This window comes from Neolamprologus brichardi, chromosome 4 (assembly GCF_056152115.1).
Source record: "Neolamprologus brichardi isolate AB-2024 chromosome 4, ASM5615211v1, whole genome shotgun sequence".
NCBI classification, from domain to species: Eukaryota; Metazoa; Chordata; class Actinopteri; order Cichliformes; family Cichlidae; genus Neolamprologus; species Neolamprologus brichardi.
In genome coordinates, this window is record NC_142107.1 from 6,671,131 (window position 1) to 6,694,174 (window position 23,044).

A 23,044-nucleotide genomic window follows, 5' to 3' on the forward strand; every position below is an offset into this window, starting at 1 on the left:
AACAGCCTCTTCTTCCAACTCAATTTTGAGGTTCACTTTAGAGAGTTGGACTTCTAAAGGTTCTATGAGAAGAAGCTTGACTAATGCTTTGCTATTCTTTTTGCTCCATACTGGCCTCCCTCGTTTCACTTCTCCCCTGCTTGCTTGTGGTGTCGCTCTGTGCTGTTCTGTCATTTCATGATGCATCTTTGATGGCTCCACACAGCTTCAAGTAAGTAGACCTTCTTTTTACTTAACTCAATGCCAAATTTAAATCAAGTCTTCTTCCTAGACTTTATGTTGCCAAAAGTTGCTGTAAAAGAGCCATTTCTGCAGAAATCATTTCAAAATGAACAACGCCAGTAAATAGTGCTGTGCAAAAGTCTTGAACCAGCCTGCATTTCTTTAGAATTTGCTAGGAGAATAGGAAAGCGCTACAGTGCCTTATTGAAACAGGCAACCATACATAGCAGTACAGTATGTAAGGCAAAGTCAATATTTTGTATGACTGCATTTATTCTTCAACACAGTCTGAGCTCTTTTTGGCAGTCTTCAGGAATAGTTCTCCAGGCTTCCTGAAGGACATTCAAAGCTCTTCTTTGGATCTCGGCTGCTTTTTGTTCTCTTCTCTGTCATCACCATCTCACACTGCTTCAGTATTGTTGAGGCCCAGGCTCTAGGTAGGCCAATCCATGACTGATAGTCCATTGTTTGTTTTTCTCTTCAGGTGTGCTCTTACTGCATGATGGATCATGTCTGTTTTAATAATTGCATCAGTTTCAATCAGATCCTTACTGGCTGACATGCAGGCCAAAACCATGACAGAAGCTCCCCTGTGTTTGATAGATGGCTGTGGACACTCACTGCTGTACCTCCTGACCACATCCTTATATACTGATTATTTCCAGTCCAGTTCTTGTGTAATTTGACTTGCCTCAGTCTTTTCACTATTCCACTGAGACCATTTCTGATGAGGCTTCAGTGAACAGTAAATGAATCAACAGATGTCTGTGTGTCTCAGATCCTGTGTCACGTCTCTGCTGGAGAAAGGACATGACTTTCACATACTCGTCGTAGTTTAATTTAGCCTGCAATGTCTTCTTTTGTCCTCTACTTGTCAAGTTTCATCAGATTTTTTTAAGGACACTTTGCACACCATGTTGCGTCTTGCCTGCTTTGGAAATCACCCTGTTATCACTGCATTTCTTTAAAAATTCAATTAAAGAAATGGGAACAAACTATGTGTTCATACAACAGGCCACCAGTAACAAAAGATATGATTTAAAATTGGTTGTTTGCCAAGTTGTCTATTTTAATCACAACACGGGTTCATCTCTTGATTTAAGTGCATTTTTTATGTTTCAGTGATTCAGAGATCATTGTTAATTTACTTAAAAACAAAATATTGTTCTGAAAATGATCAGCTACAAGGACTGGACTGAAAATAAATTACAAGGCAGCCAATGTCCAAAGAAGAACTTTGAAAGACCTTCAGAAATCCTGGAGAACTATTGCTCAATAACACAATAGTACAAGAAAGTCTGGCGCCTTGAAAGCAAAATATGAAGCAATATTTTGCTAAGGACCTTTGTCTATTACTCTAATCTCTTCCAATATATTTTAAACATGCAGAGACATGCAATATACCATCCTATGAAATTCATCAATTTAAATTTGAAAAGAATAAAGAACTGAAGTTTTGTCAGCTCACTTTATTTTTAATCGGGACAGCCGGCCACAGTTTGAACTCACAAGTCGCCCACAGCTGCAGTTGTGAGTGAGAGATTAAACCGCAAACCTTTTCATCTTTCAAGTCTGCAGGCTTTGATTTTTTTGATGGTTATTATTATCACTTTCTGTAAAAGGAACTGTTTTCATCACCTCATTGCTTTAAAAGGAAAAAAAGAAAAGAAAGAAAGCCTGGAATGAATAATGAGCAGTAACACTTAGTTGACATTTATAAATGATTTATGCCTCAAAGACATGGCTTTAGTAAATTATTCATAACATTCCCTCAGAAAAAAAACTTTTTAAGATAAACCAATTTAGTTTTTCTCAATAAAACTATTCAAGCAAATTATCCCCACGGGGAAACGCAGAGGATACGGTACGCCCTGCTATCAGTCTTTCATGTTCCTTTAAAATTCCACAGGTACAGAGTGATTTTTAGTTGCCAAGGTGACAGTGTTACTACTAGTATGGAGAGACTTGGCTCATTAGTCTGCTTTTAGCAGCCTCATTTCCATCAACCAGTACTTGTGCTCAGGTTGGGGTGATACTCTAGACGTTGTAACACATCTAGGTTTTAGGCTTACCTTTTCCAAGCTGCTGTGTGTGTAATTGTAAGGTCAAATCTGAGTGATTTAAGGTGTGCAAAGTATTTAGGCATAACACCTTAGCAGAGGATGTATGTACTGAACATTTAAACAAAAAAAAAACAACAACAAAAAACCCCCACAATTATACAAAGTTTCTAAATATTTAAAAAGGTTACAGGGAATCTTATAACCAGCTGCAACGTGTGCCGATAACAAGGCTAAGTTAAAACTCAATAAAATGGATTTGAAGGACTGTGGGGAAAAAAACGCTAATTTAAATGCAAATGCAGTTCACCCACCTTTTTTAGTGTTTGCACAGACAAATTCATAATTCATACATTCATTTTTCATTTCTTGTCTTTAAGCGCTTCATTTTGCTTCCCTCTTGTTTGTGTTCAAGGGTAAGGAAAAATTTCTTGCAATCCTGCACCGCCACATGGAGATCCACGGAACGGTGTACTACGAGGCGCAGCGTCCCCCAGAGGTGCCCGCCTTCGTCAAGAATCACGGCCTGCTGCCTCAGCAGGAACTTCAGCAGCTCCTCAGAAAGGCCAAGGTGCGCTTTCAATACCGACACGTCTGAGCTCTGAAAAAGCGTCAATGTTTGCGCACAGTTTCTGTATCCCAGTGGACTGGAGAAGGCTTCCTGCTTTTGTAGAGTTGGAAAAAGGATTGATCTGATCAGGGTGTGAGCAGCTCTGTGTAAACACTCACAATCTGCTGATCTTTGTTGTATTTTGCACTAGTTATTCATTGGATTTGGCTTCCCGTACGAAGGCCCCGCCCCTTTGGAGGCAATAGCCAACGGCTGCATCTTCCTGCAGCCAAAGTTTAACCCTCCTCACAGCTCTCTCAATCACGAGTTCTTCAGAGGGAAGCCCACATCGAGGGAGGTAGAAACTCACAATGTTTGACTTTTTAAAAATATACAGAAGACAGTAATGCTGTCTGATCTCAGCCGTGTTTATTGCCGGAAAGATTATTAATATATTCCACTTGTGCCTCCCTCAGGTATCCTCTCAGCATCCCTACGCAGAGCAGTACATTGGCAGACCCCATGTCATCACTATTGACTTCAATAACTCCGAGGAGTTTGATGCAACCATCCGTGAAATCATGAGGATCAATGTGCGTTCATTTTTTTGTGGATGTGTGTGTGTTTGCCATCCAATCTTAGCAGAACTCATTCAACAAAATAATGGTCTTCTTATATTGTAGTCCACCATACTACTCACTGCTGCATAATAGCATACTGAGGTGAAAGTATAATTTACTCTTGCACACTTCACAGTGGGGTTTGACCCGCTTTTGAAGCCCTCTGAGTTTAATAGAGCTCTTAATCATGGCATCCGACGTTACAGCAAAATGCTTAGCTGGCTCCCGCTCTGCTCTCCACACTCCTAATTGCTTGAGATATTGAGCGGCTCAGTAGGTAAGCTGTGCCCACACCTGAGTTTACGTGGCAGCGTTCCAGAGGCCAGCCCCACCGGCAGTACACATTGTCCACAGCAGATCTTATTAATCAATCACACTGTGCTCAATCTGTCACCAGAACAACACAGAGCTACTGCCAAGCATCTCGCAGTTCCAAGACTCATGTGTGCCTCTACCTGTCAGGTGTGTTAAGCAGACCTTGTGTTGCCTGCTGATAGAGACAAAATAAAGTACCAGTTTTGGTATTGGTAAATGCTTTAAGTCCTAGTGGGACAAAAAAACAACACTAATCACATAAGATAAGGGAGTTTCAGTTAAAAATTTGAAAGTAGAAAGAGCAGAAGTAAACAGTTTTTGTTTTTTGTTTGCGACACGGTGGCATCATGGTTAGCACTGTTACCTCACAGCAAGAAAGTTCTGAGTTCAATTCCACCATCAGGCCGGGGTCTTTCTGTGCAGAGGCAACCTGTCCAGGGTGTACCGTGCCTCTCGCCCTGAGACAGCTGGATAGGCTCCAGCACCCCCACGACCCTGAAAAGGAAGCAGAAGCGGATGGATGTTTGTTTGTTTTTACCCTCTACATATTTAATAAGACACGGGTCGAAATGGAAGTTAAAAAAAAAAATGAAGGAATGTAAAGAATCTGTTTATTAACCCATCAAACAAAACACTTTAAGAGAACTCCACAATGTGTTTCATAACTTTTTTTAAAAAGTGTGGTATTTTGGGTAATATACTTGAATCAGTTTTGGAACTCTGATGCAGTTTTCATGTCCTTATAATGCATATGAAGTTAGTGCCAACAGCCAAGCGTGAAGACTGAAAAGCAGCTTGGCTCTGTCACAAAATCTGCCTACTAACACCTCAAAAGTTTACTTATTAAGACATCACATCTTGTTATTATGCACACAAAAGCCAAAAATTGCTATTTTTCAACAGTGTCGGACTACTCCTTGATAGGAAGCAGTAACATCCCCCACTGGTTGCCTGGCAACAGGTCCCTTTGTTCACATTAGCAAAAAGACACCTGTTTGAGTCTTTTTGCTAAGCTTAATTAACAACGGGGTGGTAGATTCATATTTATTATACAAACAGTCGTGTAGAGTTTCTTATTTATGGAATTGTGGCTCCAAGATGCACATTTGACAAAGCACTGAACCTCCAACTTCAATTTAGTTTTACATAATGCAACCGTCACGCTAGGAAAAAGAGTGGTTGAACAGCTAAAAATATTGAATTTTTGTGCAATAAACTTGCGATCTCGATGCCTTTGAAATTGTTGAGACTGCTCAGAGTCAGCTGCCTTCTTCAAACGCTTCAAGACATCAAGACTGTGATAAAACTACAAGGTCAGTGTGCTATCAGTCTGTGATCAGTCTGCAACCGAATGTGGTCAGTTACTTGCAATAATGACACCATGGTGATTAACTGGGATAAACTGGGAAAAATGACAAGTCTGTTTCCAGCTATATACACGGAAATTCACATAGAGATAGAGATGCAGATAGAGCATCATAGATCTAAAACGGATATTCTGAAATTCCTAAACTGAGATAGTTCATCCAGGATGGCGATTTAACTGGATTAAAACTATAGATATGCTCAGTAACAACACATTCATTTAAGAAAAAAAAACAGAATACAACCAGCTGACAACCAGTCAAGTTGCCTACTGCAAAGCGATGGATCGCAGAGAAGTTGAGCTCATTGGCAAGTATTTGCAAACTTTTGCCTGATACTAATAGGCATTGGCTTATTTGGAGACAAGTTCCCTCCCACCAGATAAGTCATGCAATCACGTTGTGATTGAAAGTGACTCTGACAGCAACTCTCTGGGCCATTCTCAGCCACAAAGAGGTTGCCATCCTATTTTTATTCTTTTGCTGAAGCAGTAAGGGACAGTCACATAGTCTAGGTTTGGTGAGTAGGGAGGTTAAGGAGCGTCGATTGTGTTGGTGTATCGTCCTGGATTTTTACTCTGCTGTGAGGAGCTGCTCAGTGGCTCAAACACAGTACAGTCAAATTGTTTTCAGCTGAGAGCTCGTACTCTCGCACAGCTCAAGATGCTAAATTAGACATGTTCATTTACAGTGTGAAAAAGCCACGGTTCGCTACCCTATTAACGTCAGAAAAATAAATGAATAAATAAGCGGGGAGCTCTTGACCTGATGTGCTGCTGTGCGCTCTTTCAGTGAAAACCGTTGTTTGGTCTCCCAGTCATGGCTGTAATTGTAGCTCCTGTTAGCAGTGTCAGGTCAGTTTGACATACAATTTAATTTTTGCACCTTGTGAAAGTTTGAGATCGATGGTAAAACTGCAGACACACATGTACAAGTGGCTATAATAGGATTTTAAAAAAAATCAGAGTGCAGAGGTGCACTAGGAGATGACCTGAAAAGGGAAATTGAGTTCATCTTAAATTATAATTAGTTACTGTGTTTGTAAAAGCATTTCCTTGTAATACAATTACTTGGATAACTCTTCGGTTCGTGCAGAGTTTAAGCTCAGTGAGATGAGTCTGAGTGTAAAATTAGGCACGCTACATGTGTAGATGGCATTTAGTGTGGCTCATCTGGTTGTGTAGATTACATATTGTGAGTTTACTTACGCTTATTCACAGACAACTCAGTGCTTAATGCTTTTTAGGGTTCTGTTCATATTCCTGCAGCTCATGTTATGGATTTAGATAGCTTAAAAAGCTGCTGGCTAAGCTTTAATGGTACTTTAATAGTACTGTGCCTTGTGGAAATTAAGAAATACTCAAATGTCTTTGTGTGTTTTTTGTCCTGTCTGTACCTACTACCAGCATAACTTGCCTCACAGATAAGCCTTCATCTTATGTCACTTTTAATGGTGTGAAATGATGAATGTTGCTCCCATTTTTTGTGACCAACCGCTTCAGTCAGTTTAGGTATATTAAATGTGCAGTCACATAAAGAATGTTTCCTACTGTTGAATTCAAATCACACTTTATGAAACTTTGGTCCTCTCCGACTCTGATTCTATTATGTAAAGATGCCCAAAAGGCAAATTGCATTGCGGAATAGCTGATGAAGTGCCAGATACATTTCATTAAACTCAGATGAAATAAAGTAATAAGAGAGCGCTAAAAGGAACACAACGCTAAAAGGAGCCATTTATCAATTTAAGCCTGAGTGCTTTAGTGGCCTGATGGTAAACAGTGAGATCTCACTTCAGATACCACAGGGAGACATTCTGAGAGGTTTCTACACCGGGGATACCGGCAGAATCTGTTCTGTCCCGATATACTTTATAATTAGTCATGTGTTCAATCCACAGTCAGCCTCAAAAATGCTGTTATTGATATAAACACCGACTCCAAAGATTCCAACCTACAGTCATTATTCCCATCAGTTCCCTATGACCCTGCCTACATCAAATATGAGAAAGAAGGGAAAGCTATTGATCAGTGTTCTTTTGAGTTTTTATGCATGGCGTGCCTTAAGAAAACAATCTGACAGTGATTGACAGGTCTTTACGGCAACACTATTAACTGCACCCAAAGGATCCAGAAGTCACCAAAACAGCCGTCTCAGTGCCGCGTGACCTGTGGTCCGATGTCGGTTTAATCCATTGTTTGACATATTGATGTAGTCATCACGAAAATTAATGAAAATCAATTTTCAAAGCTGTCACCTGTGATGTATTAGGTCGTTGATTTTAATGCGAGGCTCGTGCCGTGATATAGGCCTTTCACAATTACGCTAATGAATGTGTCAACTGTGATTAACTATCAGATGCTCGGGGTCCTGTAATTACTACGACTTGGTTTTGCGGCCATGCGCGTGCATGCTCTTGTCCACTGTTTGCTCATCTGTGCACGCACGTGTGTTTGCAGGTGGAGCCGTTCCTGCCGTACGAGTACACCTGTGAGGGAATGCTCGAAAGACTCCACGCTTACATTCAGAACCAGGTGGGTCGCTCAACATTTGAATCGTGACTCGTGCTGGCACAAAGCTTATTAAATCTAAGAGCAATGATTTAATGGTGCACGTGACGCCTCCCGGCAGTTTGCTTTTTTTGTGAATAGATGTGGGCTTAAACCACAAGATTCATTGTTATGTGTCTGGTTCAAACCTTATGGCTCCCATGGAACTGGTGTTTATAACATACACAGGCAGTAATTTATTACTGTTATACTTAAAAGAGCACTCAGGGAATGCAACACCGCCCTGTAGTGCAAGGGCTACACTGAAACTCTGATGTTTTATAATGTTTTTATTATAACATGCTGACGTCAGCCTGTTTTTTAACATTCTCTAATTCATGTGACTCTGACCTTTGACCTATGATCTTGAAGCATTACATACTAAAATAGTGAATTTTATTATCTTTATCCTTATGATTGGAGCAAAATTGGCTGTAATTGGCTTCCATAAGCTCTGGAAACTCGTTGCAGTGTCATTGTAGCATCATAGGGTGTCCTATTGAAAAACTATATTATTTACAGCTCTTTCCAAACACTTTCATTTGATATATTACTCTGTATGGTTACTTGAAATGTTTTTCCAAGATCAACTTTGACCTTGGCCAGTTGTTCAGCCAACCTAGGTACTCATGTCCCCCAAGGCTATTATACTGGTGATAAATATTGAACATGATCAATCAAAAGTTTTGGGGTTTTTCACATTTGTTGTAAGTTTCTATAGCTTATCATGACCATTTGGATATCTTGCAACCAGAAAAGTCTTTAGAAAGTTAGGGCACTGAGTGAAGGCATTCAGGGGAAAAGGAAAATATGAATCTCTTAAGGATTATGTTTTATGCAAATTAAACAAAAAAAAAAACGCATAACATGGTAATTACACAGCTTTAGACTAGTTAGTAAGCACCTTTGTTTTTCCACATTTGTGTATGAATGTGAGTGAAGGCTAAGAGACCATTTGATCCATAATGACTGTGTTCAGAGGAAAAAAAACAAAACAACTTGACATCTAGTTGACCAAACTCTTAATTCCTCTTGAAAATGGAAATTAGTTATGTGGGAACTGTGCCTATTGCTAATATACAGTCAGTCAGTTAAAAGTGTGATCACCTGCACATTCTCTTGATCAGGTTGTGTTGATGATACATCAGTGAAACCATAAGAAAACTGAAACATGGAATAAGTGAACATAAAACTGCTAATTTTTGCGCGACCTCCCTTAATGTTTTGGTACTAAACTTGTTTTAACACCAACTGAGGGTATAGAGACAGTCACACGAAGACACAAGAAGCCCAGTGTCACTCAGGGGAATACTCTGTAATATTATAATTTCTTTATGATTCAAATGTAAAAAAGACAGAGCATGTAAAACTGAATAATAGCAGAATTTGTTCTGGGCTGTAAACTGATGTTTTGTAAAGTCAGTTTCAGTAGTTATTAATATTATGCACTGTATGATGCCATAGTCAGCCTCCATCAGTGCGCCCCAGGGCAGCTGTGGCTACAATGTAGCTTGCCATTGCCAGTGTGTGAATGACTGAATGTAGTGTAAAGCGCTTTGGGGTCCTTGGGGACTGAGTAAAGCGCTATACAAATGCAGGCCATTTTATAGTAGAAACTACTGAATAATGCTTCTGAATACATTTAATCCATTCATTAATGAATGCTACTTATTAGATATTTTAATAGATTAAGACCTGTTTTTATATCTATTATAAATCAAATATGGCTGCTAGTGCAGTGTTTTGATTTGATGTATCAAACAGTTTTATTCAGAGTCATTGTTTGTTTGCCCTGAATTTATATGGATAATTATTATCACATTCATGAGTCTGTTGACGCTACTGACAAACTAAAGGCACACATATGTGCAGTGTTGCCTCAGATGATTAATCTGACTGTGTGTGTATATACTAATATATAAGAATGCAGGAGTATTGCCTGCATATTTGATAAAGGTCAGATGGACTGATATGTTCTAGCTTATTAAAAATACCAGCAGTAAGTGAGACAGCATGCAAGAGTTCTGCTTAATAGTTTTCATGTCCACCTTTCAAAGTGTCTTAATAGAGGTAAATTCAGTCCTAGAGTGGATTATGGCTGGGGAAAAGAAGCGTAACATTTAAACACAAGGTTAAGAACAGAAAGGATGCGTTTATTCAATTCTGCTCATCGGGTCAGTCCCCTTGACAGAAGAAAGGAATTAATTGGCTCTCATGTGAAGCTCCAGCTGTTTCAGAGGAGCGAGCTCGCTGTTGCATTTTAAATCTTTGTCCCTGAGCCAGTGCATTTTATTTTCATTATATTTTAATTTTTTTCAAATATTTTAGTTATTAATTCAATCTATTTGAAGAGATGTATACACTATATTGCTAAAAGTATTCAGTCTCCCATCTACATCACCGAATTCAGGTGTTGCAATCACTTCCATGGTCATAGGTTTATAAAATGCACAGAGGTGGCCAACTTCTGCAGAGTCAGTCACTGCACACGTCCAAACTTCATGTGGCCTTCAGATTAGCTCAATAACAATGTGTAGAGAGCTTCATGGAATGGATTTCCATGGCTGAGCAGCTGCATCTAAGCCTTACATCATCAAGCACAGTGCGAAGTGTTTGATGCAGTGGTGTAAAGCACACCACCACTTGACTCTAGAGTGATGGAGACGTATTCTCTGGAGTGATGAATCACACTTCTCCATCTGGCAATCCAACAGATGAGTCTGGGTTTGGCGGTTGCCAATAGAACAGCAATTGTCTGACTGCATTATGCCAAGTGTGAAGTTTGGTAGGAACTCTTAATGCTTCAACATACCAAGACATTTTGGACAGTTTCATGGAGAAATTTTTGGGGATGACCCCTTCCTGTTCCAACATGACTGCACACCAGTAAATGAAGCCTTTGACAAGTCTTATTCAAGCGGTGTTCCCTTTCTGAAGTTTTCAGTTGTTTGTCCACAATATTTATCCCTCTGCTAGACTGACTGGGTCAGCAATTAAATCCCTTTTTGCTGGCACCGGCTGCAAGCTCAACAGATGGGCACAGTTTTTGTTTTTGTTTTTTTGGGGGGTGTTTTTTTGGCTTATATGCAATGTCCTTGATTTCTAACATTTGCACACATCAAAATGAGAAATGAACAATCACCATGTGTTTAACCGTATCTCTTTCTTGGTATTACTGCTACTTTCAAGTTATTTTAAAAAAGAAAATCATCTGAAATATTAACACACACACACACACACTCTTATCTGCAGAATGTTTACAGATGTCGTTGTCCATAGTGAGATCTGTCATGTTTTGATGGTTGGTATATTGTCTGGCAGTGGCAGGTTAAGGAAATGTGTTAGCCTCTGTTCTGCTCTGACACCCTCTCTTCCCCCACTGTCAGAAATAATACACACACAATAATGTTCACACACACACTCTCACTCTCACTCTCAACATGCCGTGACTGACTGAGACTGTGACTTGCCGCCTGGTGTGTACAAGGGCAGACTTCCAATCAGGCTCTCCTCCCTGTTCTTTCTGCCACTTTCTTAAACCTTTTCTTTCCTCTTTTCCAATTTTACTTCTAACTCCTCAAGTTCCACACATCCTTTAGCCTCATTTTTCTACTTTCTGACCAAAACCGTCACACTCGTTATCTCCCACTATGAATACCCCTCGCCTCTGTTTGCTCTAGCAGAGCTCTAGCCCCTCTCTGACCCTCATACAATAAAGTTTGATGGCAGCTCACTATTTTTTTTTTCTAAAAATGGTGTCTGTGTGATGACACAGCAGGGCGCAAACACACACACTTGCTGGTTACTTGGTTATTCCAGTTGCTTGTTATTGCAAGTATCTCATCAGCCAATCACATGGCAGCAACTCAGTACATTAAGGCACGTAGATGCGGCCGGGATAACCTGCTGAAGTAGCAGCATCAGAATAGGGAAGGAAGGTGATTTAAGTGAGTTTGAACGTAGCATAGTTGTTGAGCCAGAAAGTCTGGTCTGACTGTTTCAGAAACTGCAGATGTGCTGAGATTTTTCTGCACAGCATCTCTTGGCTTTACAGAGAATGGTCTGAAAAAGAGAAAATATCCAGTGAGCAGCAGTTAAATGCAGTGAAAAGGCCTCATCGGTGCCAGAGGTCAGAAGAGAATGGCCAGACTGCTTCAAGCTGATAACAAGGCCACAGTAACTCAAATAATTGCTTCTTATAGTCGAGGTATGCAGAATGCACAGCATGTCAAAGCTTGAAGCAGATGGACTACAAAATTGGGAAAACAGAAAATACAAAACGTTGCCTGCACTGATGGGTTTTGAGTTTTGCTGCAACATTCGAAGGTTAAGGTCAGAATTTGGTGTAAACAACCACTGCTTTACGTCAGTGGTTCAGGCTGCTGCTGGTGGAGTAATGGCGTGGGTGATATTTTCTTAGCACACTTTGGGCCCCTTAGTACCAACTAAGCATCATTTAAATTCCACAGCATACCTGGGTATTATTGCTAACTGTCCATCCCTTTATGACCACAGTAGATCCACCTTCTAATGGCTGCTTCCAGCTTGAAACCAGTTCATGGTGGCGCCATATCTCAAAGCTCAAATCCTCTCTAACTGGCTTCTTGAACATGGTGTCACTGATGGAATGAAGAATGTCTAAAAAGAATTACTGAAGATTTAATATAGTTTCAAGCCCTCCGTCTCCTCATCTCGCCCCTTTCACACTTTCTTATTTTGCTGATGAACACTGCATATGCGTGTGCGCGCGTGTGTATGCAATCAGGAATGTAGTCTGTTTTTAGGAGTGGAAGTGCAGCAGCGATTGAGAGATTGGAAGTCTGGTTATTGCCTACGGGAACTGGGAGCCTATTTAATAAACGGGTCTGGAGGCCAGAGGGATATGTCAGAGAAATGTTATTACCTGGGTTTTATGAATAGCCCCAGCAAGGTGGGGAGGGGTCTAGTCAGCCTCTCACCAGAGCCCTAATTCTGCCTCCAAATCCTATTTACTACTGGGTGCCATGACTACATCCATGTTATTTCCATATAGGATGACGAGGACTCCCCACTTTTGATAAGCAACTCTTTGTATTTAACAGCTCCTTTATTATTTTAGTAGCATTTAACGTGTTGCTAAACATAGTGTACTTTTTTTTCAAATCAGCTTAGTTTTTGTTGTATATTTTACTTTTTCCCATTCTTTCCACCTGCAGGACTTTTGTTCACCTGAAGCTCCGTTTCCTCCCGTAAACTCATCTCAGACTTGGTTGGGCAGTGCTCCCAGTCCTTTCAACCTCCTACCCAACTCCAGAATCCTAACCTGGGCCTCCAACGCCAGCTCCTTCTCATCCTGGCCTCCTCTCACTGCACTCCATGTCGTGGCTTCACTCGAGAGCGAGTCGTGCGTGAAGGCATGCCAGACTGCAGGACTAATCTGCGAACCCGCCTTGTATCGTTTCATTAACATTAGGGAGACTTTCAGCGCGTAAGTCCTTTTTTTCTGAATTTGCTGGATGATGAATCGTTTTTGCGTGCACATCTCTTGTGTGCCTGTCCTAGCTCAAAAAAAATAATTTCTCAGCATCTGAGTGTTTTTTAGGTTAATATGACAAGTTAATTTACAAAAAAACATTTGAGAGATCCTGCTGGCATCACTAAAATAAAGGTTACAAGTTCCATAGTTCATGTTTAAATGTGAATGTGATGCAAATTTATTCTAAAAAGGAAACTTCAGCTGTGATGTGCACTCATCTGAAACATCTAGTGCAGTTTTTTATTTTCTTTGGGTTTTTTTTGCAAACTGTAACATCTTAAAAGTCCATCTCACTGAGCTCATTCTACAAATAATTATTTGATTGCATTCCATCAAAGCAGCACCACGCCTCATTTGCACTTCTAGTTTCAGTATTATACAGTAGTACAAAGTACTGATGAAGCAACTAGATCACCCTTTCCTCTGTTGTTTTCCTGCCATTCTGAACAACAGCAGTAGTAAACACATTAAAAGGTTTTATTAGTAGGTTTTATATATAAATTGTCATGAAGAAAGAGAGTCATTGCTCATAAAATGAAGTCGGATCTTCACATGCAGTTTGTTTTAGAGGTTTCATTTCTTTATTGAGCGTCCTGAGTAATCGTTCACAATACATGCTGGTAAAAGTAACTGAACTCATGAGTCTAGTACTATGTTGAGCCTCCTTCATCTGCAGCTTCATCAGGTGTTTCACACTGACTGCTTTCAGAATGCACGTCAATGCTTTGGGAATTTGAACTATTCCTCCAATAAAACTCTCAATATTTCTCAGGTGTAGCAATTTATTGGCCTACTTGGGCACTCAAAGCGCTTTATACAACATCTGTCGTTCACCTATTCACACAAACACTTTTTTTAAAGTGCTAACTACCTAGCATCCACAATCTGATGAACACACTGGAAGCAGCTTCGGGGTTCAGTATCTTGCCCAAGTTTACTATTTTATTCAAGGATGCAGGCTGGAGCAGCCAGGGATTGATCTACATCCTGAGCCACAGCTACCCTACAATGATCAGATTTTGATTTAAGGTCAGCATTCCTACTTCAATTTCTTCATTTTTACCCACTTTCTTGTCTTCATATGACACAAAAGGGGGTTTTGGTCATCATGTTCCACAGTAGACACAGTAGGTGTTAACACTGTGCAGTGCCTTTTTTGAGAAGTTTTGTCACCTGTCCACAGAACATTTCCACAGAAACCTGTTCCAGGATTACAAGTATTGCTCTTTCCCTGATTTTTGCAGGACACACAAACTTTAAGAAGTGTCATTAGTGCAGTGGTTTACAGTGCAGTCTATATGTACACACACACACACACACACACACACACACACACACACACACACACACACACACACATACATATATATATATATATATCACTGTAAACTGTGTCCTCATCCTTTGTCTTTGTTCCCAGGCTGGACTTTCAATGCGAAGGAGTGGAGTCTGAGAAGAACCACCTCTTTCCTGCTTTCTCAGCAGAGCATGCTGAATGCAGCCTGCAGCAGGACCCCTTGCTGTTCAGCTGTGCCGGCTCCAGTGCCAAATACCAACGCCTTTGCCCCTGCAGGGACTTTCGCAACGGCCAGGTGGCATTGTGCAAGGACTGCTTATGACCAGAAGAGGACCTGGACGATGGAGGCTCTTTTGTAATCCTTGGGTAGGTCCTTGGTTAGGAAACTCACTGGCAAGAGACAGTGTGATAAAAGCAGCAAAGCATACACACTGACTGTGCTACCTTACGTCTGACCCAGGACTGGCTACCAAAGTAGGTAAGGTGTAAACGTCTCAGGGATCTGCATGATTGTACTTTGAGTCTGGAGGGTTTGAAGCTTCACTGTACAGATGTTCTGCATTCGGACAGTCTTTACAGAAATCACGATGAAATGTAAAACTTAATGGATGAGTTATATGAGTAATCAAGAAAGATTTGAATAAAAAAAAATGCTTGATTTTCACAAGTGTGGTTACTTGTTGTTGTGTGAATATTTACAGTGTCATAGTGGAGTTGGATATTTGTACTAGATGCACCCAAAGCCATTTACACTATATTGAGATGTACTATTTTAAATGTCCGTGATGAAATTTGTACATAAGTGTTGTTTAATAAAATACATACAGGAAACATCGTCTTTTTCTATTTAAAAAAGTACTCTACTGGAAGTGCATCCATCCATCTATCAGTCTCTGTATCTAAACACATTTTAATACAGGTCTGTGAGGGTTTTGAGAGAGCACATCTTCCATCACGGTCAGAGCTCCTTCTTGTAATGTCACCATCTGAAATGTTCTGGATCCACACCAAAATTTAATGAGGTCTGTCTTTTCAAATGCTTCAAATTTTCACAAATTCTGGCTAGACAGATTTCTTCAGTAAACTTGCTGATTTACAGACATGACGATGCACAAATCATGATTTAAAGTGAGGTAAAACTATCCATCTTTTATTTTTATAGCAAAATATAACAATTACTTCTTTCAGCCTGATTTATACGGACATAAAGCTTTGTTGGCACAGACTCGTTGGTTATAAAGTATACTTTGGATACAAGATGACACTTCTTGGTTTTATTCCTGCACGAATATTTGAGGGGTTTTTTCCCCTATATTATATCCTAAGCTGATTTGTTATAATAATATATTCCTCATAAGGCACATCTCTGCAATCCTTGTACTCTATCCCTTGCAAAAATTTATACTGTCTTTATAGATAAACACATGCCTGCTTAGGTAGCAGAACAAATGGTGAAAATAATGGAGTCAGACATCAAACTTCAATACTTGGATGATAAAAACACAGCTTCCCAACCCAAGACACGTTTTACAATATGCTTCTATATCACTCATGGAAAGGGTTTAATATTGTTACCAGGTCGTATCAGAGTAGTGTTCATTTGGTAACCGTATGTATTCTCCAGCTCACACTGCCTATCAAATCACTCCTTTCCTGCTAAAGGTGCAGAAAATCTACAGTTTCCACCACAAAATTTCCTCCTTACTTTTTCAGCACTATTTTATGCATAGCAGGTTCAAGGAGGGATTTTTTTTTTTTTTTTATAACGAAATGATTTAGTAAGATTATGTACCTACTTGATTTAACTGCAGCCTCGTGTTACTGTGGAGACTGACCTCTTTCTCTTTCATTACAACTGAATAACAAAAGCTCGACATAGCCAGAGTGAACTGGCTGAATGATTACAGGGGCCAGAGACTCCTTCAGTATGTGTGTGTGTGTGTGTGTGTGTATTTATATATACGTAGACTAGGCTGGCGATGATGGAAAGATGGATTTTACCCAGGACGTATGAGAAACTGCATCAGATTTTAAATATTTAAATTATGTCAGCAGTAATGAAACACATTATTCAAGAGTGATATTCATATGCAATATGATGTTGTATCTTGGCAGACTGGCAAATCAGTGATTTTATCTCCTGCTAACGTACATCACTCACTGTAATGCTGCTATCTACTATCATCTTTTTTACATTTGCTTCTGCTGTTAAAGAAAATATCTTTATCTAGAAAAACAAAACTATAAAAAGAGCATATACATATGGACTATAAAGTATTTCAAATTTCACAGCATGGCACAGTGAAGATGGAAAATAGCTCTTTCCCACACACTTCTCTTTAAGTACCTTTTCCAGACTGAGGGAGAAAATATGCTCTATACCACGAGGTAGTATTTTTTATTTATTTATTTCAATTTTATTTTAAAGGGGTCTGGAAGTATAGTTCTTCAGGTTTTCTGAAGGTCCGGTCCAGTCCTCGTACCTAAACATTTTCACAGGAATGGTTTTTTTTGTTTGTTTATTTTTTTTCAGCCAATTAATGCTGACTTATGAATTATTCAAGGAAAAAATAAGTAACTAAAAGCGAAGAACCAAATTTTAAAATTTTACATTTCAAACTCACTGCTAAAATACTGTTGCACAAACACAGAATTGTTCCCATTTCTATAAAAACGTTTGATGCAAACAGTTTGACAGGCTTAAAAATTGTATTCCTGCACCAACAATGTGATTTCTAAAACAATATTAGCTGAAAACTTGGCATATTTCAATTTGATGTGCAGTGTATCAAGTGAAAACTGACAAACACAGGACAAAAGAAGATGTTTCAATCCTAAATAAAAGCATGAACAGTATATAAACACATGTCATCAAGAAAGGACATGAAACTCCAGCAGGGACCTCACACAGAACCTCAGAAATTTATCTAACCCTTAAGTTGATCTTTCTACTGTTCACTGAATCGTCATTAGAAATGGTCTCAGCAGAAGGATGGCCGGCGAGAAGCCATTCTTAAGGAAGGGAAACGGGGAGAAAATGCTGAGGTATGGCGAATTACACAAGAACTGGACTGAAAATCTGTTGTAAATATGTACACCGGAGGTCAAGAGGTGGGTACAACAGTGCATGACTGTAGCCATCTGTAAAACTCGGCGGAGGCTGTGTCATGGTTTGAGGCTCCATTTCAGTCAGTGGTGTTGGGGATCTTCTCAGAACTGATGGAATTATGGACACAGAAATGATTCACCACACAATACCATCCTGAAAACATCTGACTCTGATCATTGTCATTCTGAAAAATGGAACCAAGCACAACACAAGTGCAGTATAAACATACCGGGATAGAAAAACAAAAAATGAAACACTAACAGTTATTGACTGACCATGCCTGAGCCTGGATCTCAACATTACCGAAGCAGTGTGGGATCATCTTGAGTGAAACTGGAACAAAAGGCAGCCAACATCCAAAAAGGAGCTTTAAATGCCCTTTGAGAAACCTGTGTTCAGGATGTGCTAAAGAATAAAGGTGGTCATATCAAACATTAACGTTCAAGCTGAACTGATTCTATTTATTACCACGTTGTGGCGTGGGTGTGGTCTCTGGCCAGCTGCAGAGGAGGGGTGACACAGTGAGCTCCCGGGGCGGCGCAGGGGCGGGGTGAACAGGTGTGCTGGGATCTGACATTGATTGTGTGTCTTTATATGTTGGCAGAGAGAGAGCGGGAGTGTCTGTGTCGATGAAACCACAACATCAAATAAAAGTTCTGCTGTCAATATATTCGCTCCAGCATATGTTTATTGGGTCCAACACTACACACGTGTTTCCATTTAATAAATCACTCCATCTATTTTGTATTTGCATATTAAAACTTTTCCAGAATTGATCTCAGAATTCCAACGTTATTCTCAGAATTCTGAGGACAAAAAGTCAGAATTCTGAGATTAAATCTCAGAATTAATCTCAGAATTCTAACGTTTTCAGAATTCGGACTTTAAATCTCAGAATTCTGGAAAAGAAGAAAAAAAAGGACGTGCCCACTTTTCTTTTTCTTCCGTACTTCAGTATGGTTTATGGTGGCTGTAGTTTATAGAATGCCTTCAACAATGAATCTCCATGTTAGCACACATAAGTGATCACTCAATTTTGGGCCAGTGGTCATTATAGTGTGCATTAATGATTTTTTTTTACAGTCATCATTATACTGCTCATTTGCTTTGATCTACTGACAGTAATGTTAGCATTTTTCCTTCATTTCTTTACTAACGTTGGCACACTTCCATGGGGCGCTCACACCAATAAGTGCTGTGTGAGTCTGCAGTCCTTTGTGTTGATCTCATACCAAGTAAATTCAGGGTCAGTACTGCTCATAGTGCATTGATCCTATTCACCTCCTATACTATTACCTGTGTTGGTATTGATACTATGGATATTTGGATCAGTTCTCCCACCTGTAGCATCAGTAAGCAGCTCTCTGTAACTTCAGCTTTAAAGACTCTTCAACGCTTTAGTCGATCTCGTTTAAAAATGATCTATTCTAACCTCATGTAGACTGCTCTGCTGGGCACTGACTCTTCACAGCAAAATTTGTAGCAATATTTTATGATCAATGCTAAAACTTTCCATGTGTGTTTTTTTCTTTCTTTTTTTAAATTTTATTGCATTTTCTCCCTTTTTGATTTTGTTTGTGTGGGATTTATGAAACCATTAAGTGAAGTTGAATATTCAGAGCTATTTAAAATCACCTTTACAGATGGACATTTTAATATGCACAGAATGGCTGCAATGTCACTGAAGTCATTATCATGTGAGCCGCTGCTCCACTGAAGCTGAAACCCGTCACTATGATAAGAGGATTTTAATGAGAATCCTCTGAAGACAGAGCTAGAATTTGCCAGTTTTCATTTAATGACGGCGCTAGTGTTTCTTTGACTGATAGTAAGGACCATTTCACAATGTGCCCATTTCTCCTCTCCAATTTATAATCTCTAAACTAATATTGAAATTTCTCTTGATCCTCCGAAACCACAGGATGAAAATTATATGTGTGTGGCAAGAGCAGTCAGGAAGGCTTTGAATCTTTTAGGACTTTTATGGCGAGAAATGGAGTGTTGAACAAAAACCTCTTAGACTTAAACTCGCATATAAAGAATATAAATGTAACACTTCAGAGGCTTTTTTTTTTTAGATGGTATTTTTTTCTGAGGTAACCCTAAAAAGCTGCACCCACCTTTAAGTGCTTTTCTATTCAGCTCTCTTTTTCTCCTTTTCACCACTTAAAAAATATCCCTAATTTTCCAGGAAGAAAGAACTGCCACAGCAAGAAACGGATTTTGCAGAAACCATGCAATGACGGGTTGACATCTTACAGATAAAATGTGCTTCTTTCACACGTGTTTTGTCTTGAAGACCCGTTGACATCAGGCCTCAGGCAAAATAGCCTGTGTGCTGCTGCCGTGTTCCAGAAAGAAGGCCTGCGAGCTCCGAGCTCAGCTGTGTGAAGCCCCTCTGCAGCCAAAGAAAGAAAGAAAATCTATTTCAAGTCTGCGTTTTGATTAATATATGCACACAGTTTGGTTAAGACATAATGCCAGCTCAAAAAGCCAGCCGTTTAAAGTTACTGCTGCCTATAGCTAAATAATGTTGAAACATAATGTCTTTATCCAGCCATAGCCAGGGAAGACAGCAAGCTATAATTGTTATGTTAAGTGATTTTGGTAAGACTGTTTAAGTTTTTGAGAGAGCAAACTTATTAGTTAAATGTGCTGGCTGCAGTTCATCCTGGAAGTTAAAAGCTGACGAGAACAGCCTCCTCGTATCCAAACATTGGATACGAGGCTGAGTATGATACCCTGATTTCCATTGGCAGTATCCCCAGCTTCCAAACAGCACAGAGATGCTTCAGCTAAGACAGTCCAACATTGTCCAAATTGTTTCACTTCCAAGTGAAGATAAAGATGAAGATAACCTACTCCCTTCAAACTTTCTAAATTTGGGATGCCACGTTTGGGAAATTCCCAAGGTTACGATTTAAAAAACAGGTCAGTGCAGCATTTCCCCTGATTTCCGAGCATTTCACGCCCAGCTCCACTCCTCCGAGACGGTGACACCGTGGGCAGTGTGATCACTTTAGTCCAGATCTGTCATCATTAAGAATCGCATGAAATCTCCTACATATGTTCAGTATGTGTTAGCTGTTTAAGCAGCAGTTTTAGCAACGGACCAACTTTTACACGTCACTATATGATTCATGGTGTGGCAGGCCACCTTTTTCAAAGAGAGAGATCACACAGACTAGGATTAATACGTTTTCTCAACACACTGCAGGCATCTTCATTCGTCCCGCTTCACGCTCAGCTCCTCACCAGTGCCCCTCGCTGCTCCCTTATTCTCTTCAACTCCTCTTCGTTTCATCTTTTTCTAGTGCTTCTCAATTTACACAGGTTTCTCTTTCTCCTCAGCCTCTTTTGAAACCACCATCATCCCTTCCTCAAAATTGAAATGGTTCCTTTTTTCTTATTTCCTCACCCTATTTTTTTTTTAAAGAAAATTTCTCCATGACCAATTCCCATCCTTAACATTGCTGTAGTTTTGATACTGTTTTTCAAACAGCTCCCCCCCCCCCCCCCCCCCCCCCCCTCTCTCTTCAGCCCGTATCTTTTTAGTATGGGTGATGGAGTGGGGGCTGTGCTGCCTTCTGTTCATGCTGCTTCACCGCTGCCTCCCACAAAGATAAATGTATCACACATAATGGTTCTGCCCCCCGTGTGTGCACTCTATATGTGGATATCCTTCTCTATAACAATAGGTGTGAAAAACCGACACTCTCATAGAGAGAGTACTTAACAGAACGTAATGGACTGAAAGAAATATTAGTCAGATTGTGATCTAAACTAGAACAGCACTCAAAGTACTCGTCCACCTTCAAAGCCAGCGTCACATCATTTTAAAGACGGTGAACCACATCAAAGTTTTATCGGTTCACTTTGCCAGACCCCACGTCTCCAACAAGTTCTAATTTTGATCTGATAGTTTTTGTGTATTCTTGGTGAGAGGTAAACAGATCACTTGGCAGATGAACTGTATTGTTTCTGGTCACCAATATGTATGAAAAAATGATTTTCAAATGTAGTTTTGTTAGAGGATACCTCTCCAGCAGTCACTGCAGACAGTATCTCTGCCACAGTGAGAACCAAGCCAGTGGTATCTGGTGACTTCCTTCTTTGTCTTTGAGCATGATTACACAAAATCTAACCCAGAGGTGACACAAGAATCCATTCAGTTTGGTGCAGAGGCAGATAACTTCAGAAACAGTGAACTGCCTTTGATGGAGAATGTCCTCTGTGGGTTTATAGATTTACATACTTTTTCAGTCTTTTTGCTTTCCTTCATTTCAACCTTTTGTTTTCAACTTGTTCATCACAACTGAATAACAACTAAGTGGGCTCTCAGCTATAAAAAATAATTGATTACAGTATTGTTTGATTTGTGGATTTAGTCCATTGTTACAGGGTTGCTATGCAACATGATAATGCCATATCAACCCAAATTAATGTTTTGTGGACATTCTAAGGTGTTATAGGTGCACAATGAACACTTTGTGGATTATGTGCGCTATGTTAACTCATTTTTAGGGTATGTGGTTGCAAATATATATATATGAACCTTCAGGGAGCAAAGGTGCACCTTTGTTCCAGTTTCAGTGTCTTAACTCCTGATCATCTACTCGGAGTTAGCAAAAAATAAAGCTTTTGTGTATTGTGGTGTTTATATACAGTCACAAATCAACTTGGCTTTTTAACATGGCACACAAATTTTCAATAAAATTGAGATCAGGGTTTTGTGAAGGTCAGCCCAGAAGCTTTATGGGCCATTCCTAAGCAACTGCAGACTCCAATATCATCACTTGAAACTACCGTTTGAAGTTACTGGTTATTCAGATGTGTCAATACTTTGCCATGTCCTGGAAGAAGACCCAAACTGTCACCCTGATGAGAGGGAATTGGTTAAAAATTCACCAAGGCTCAAGCCTGCCATAAACTGGAAAATGCTGATACACCAGTGTCTCTGTCCACTGTGAAGTTGTGAAGTTTTAAATCTCCATGAAACGAGAGGGTTCCAACCAAGGAAGAAGCTCCTGTTCCAAAATTCACACATTCAAGCTTGACTGAGATTTGCAGCCGTCCACATGGACGAACCTAATGCCTCCTGGAGAAAAGTGTTATGATCAGTGTAAACCAGTGTAAATTAAATCTACCAGTTATGCCAAGAACAGTGGTCAAATATACTGCCAGAATTACTCTAGTAGTTGGCTGATGAATGCCAAAAGTATCTTGCTAAGGGACTTTTAACTTAATTTTAGGGTTGGCATATGTAAACTTTTGACCCTGTATGTATATTTTTGGAGGTAATCCAAAATAAATTTAAACTTGTGCATCCAATTGCTGAATTTCAAAGTTGTTAAAGATTCATGCTGTAGAATAATTCCACTCTGGAAAAAGAAAAGTTTAAAGAAATCATTAAGAGCCCAAAATTGCCATGACATTCATGTCC

At 39.7% G+C, this 23,044-nt stretch overlaps 1 protein-coding gene across 1 annotated transcript in view; it reads left to right on the plus strand.

The window, feature by feature from the left end:
- The window catches only part of mgat5b (alpha-1,6-mannosylglycoprotein 6-beta-N-acetylglucosaminyltransferase B), a 73,303-nt gene extending 57,980 nt beyond the window's left edge, over positions 1-15,323 (plus strand). The window contains exons 12-17 of the mRNA XM_087839684.1: positions 2,698-2,853; positions 3,044-3,190; positions 3,309-3,425; positions 7,591-7,665; positions 12,876-13,147; positions 14,616-15,323. Of these exons, the coding sequence (XP_087695810.1) occupies positions 2,698-2,853; positions 3,044-3,190; positions 3,309-3,425; positions 7,591-7,665; positions 12,876-13,147; positions 14,616-14,814 (966 nt within the window). The 3' untranslated portion in view covers positions 14,815-15,323. The remainder of the gene's footprint in view (positions 1-2,697; positions 2,854-3,043; positions 3,191-3,308; positions 3,426-7,590; positions 7,666-12,875; positions 13,148-14,615) is intronic.
- The last annotated feature ends 7,721 nt before the right edge of the window (positions 15,324-23,044 follow it).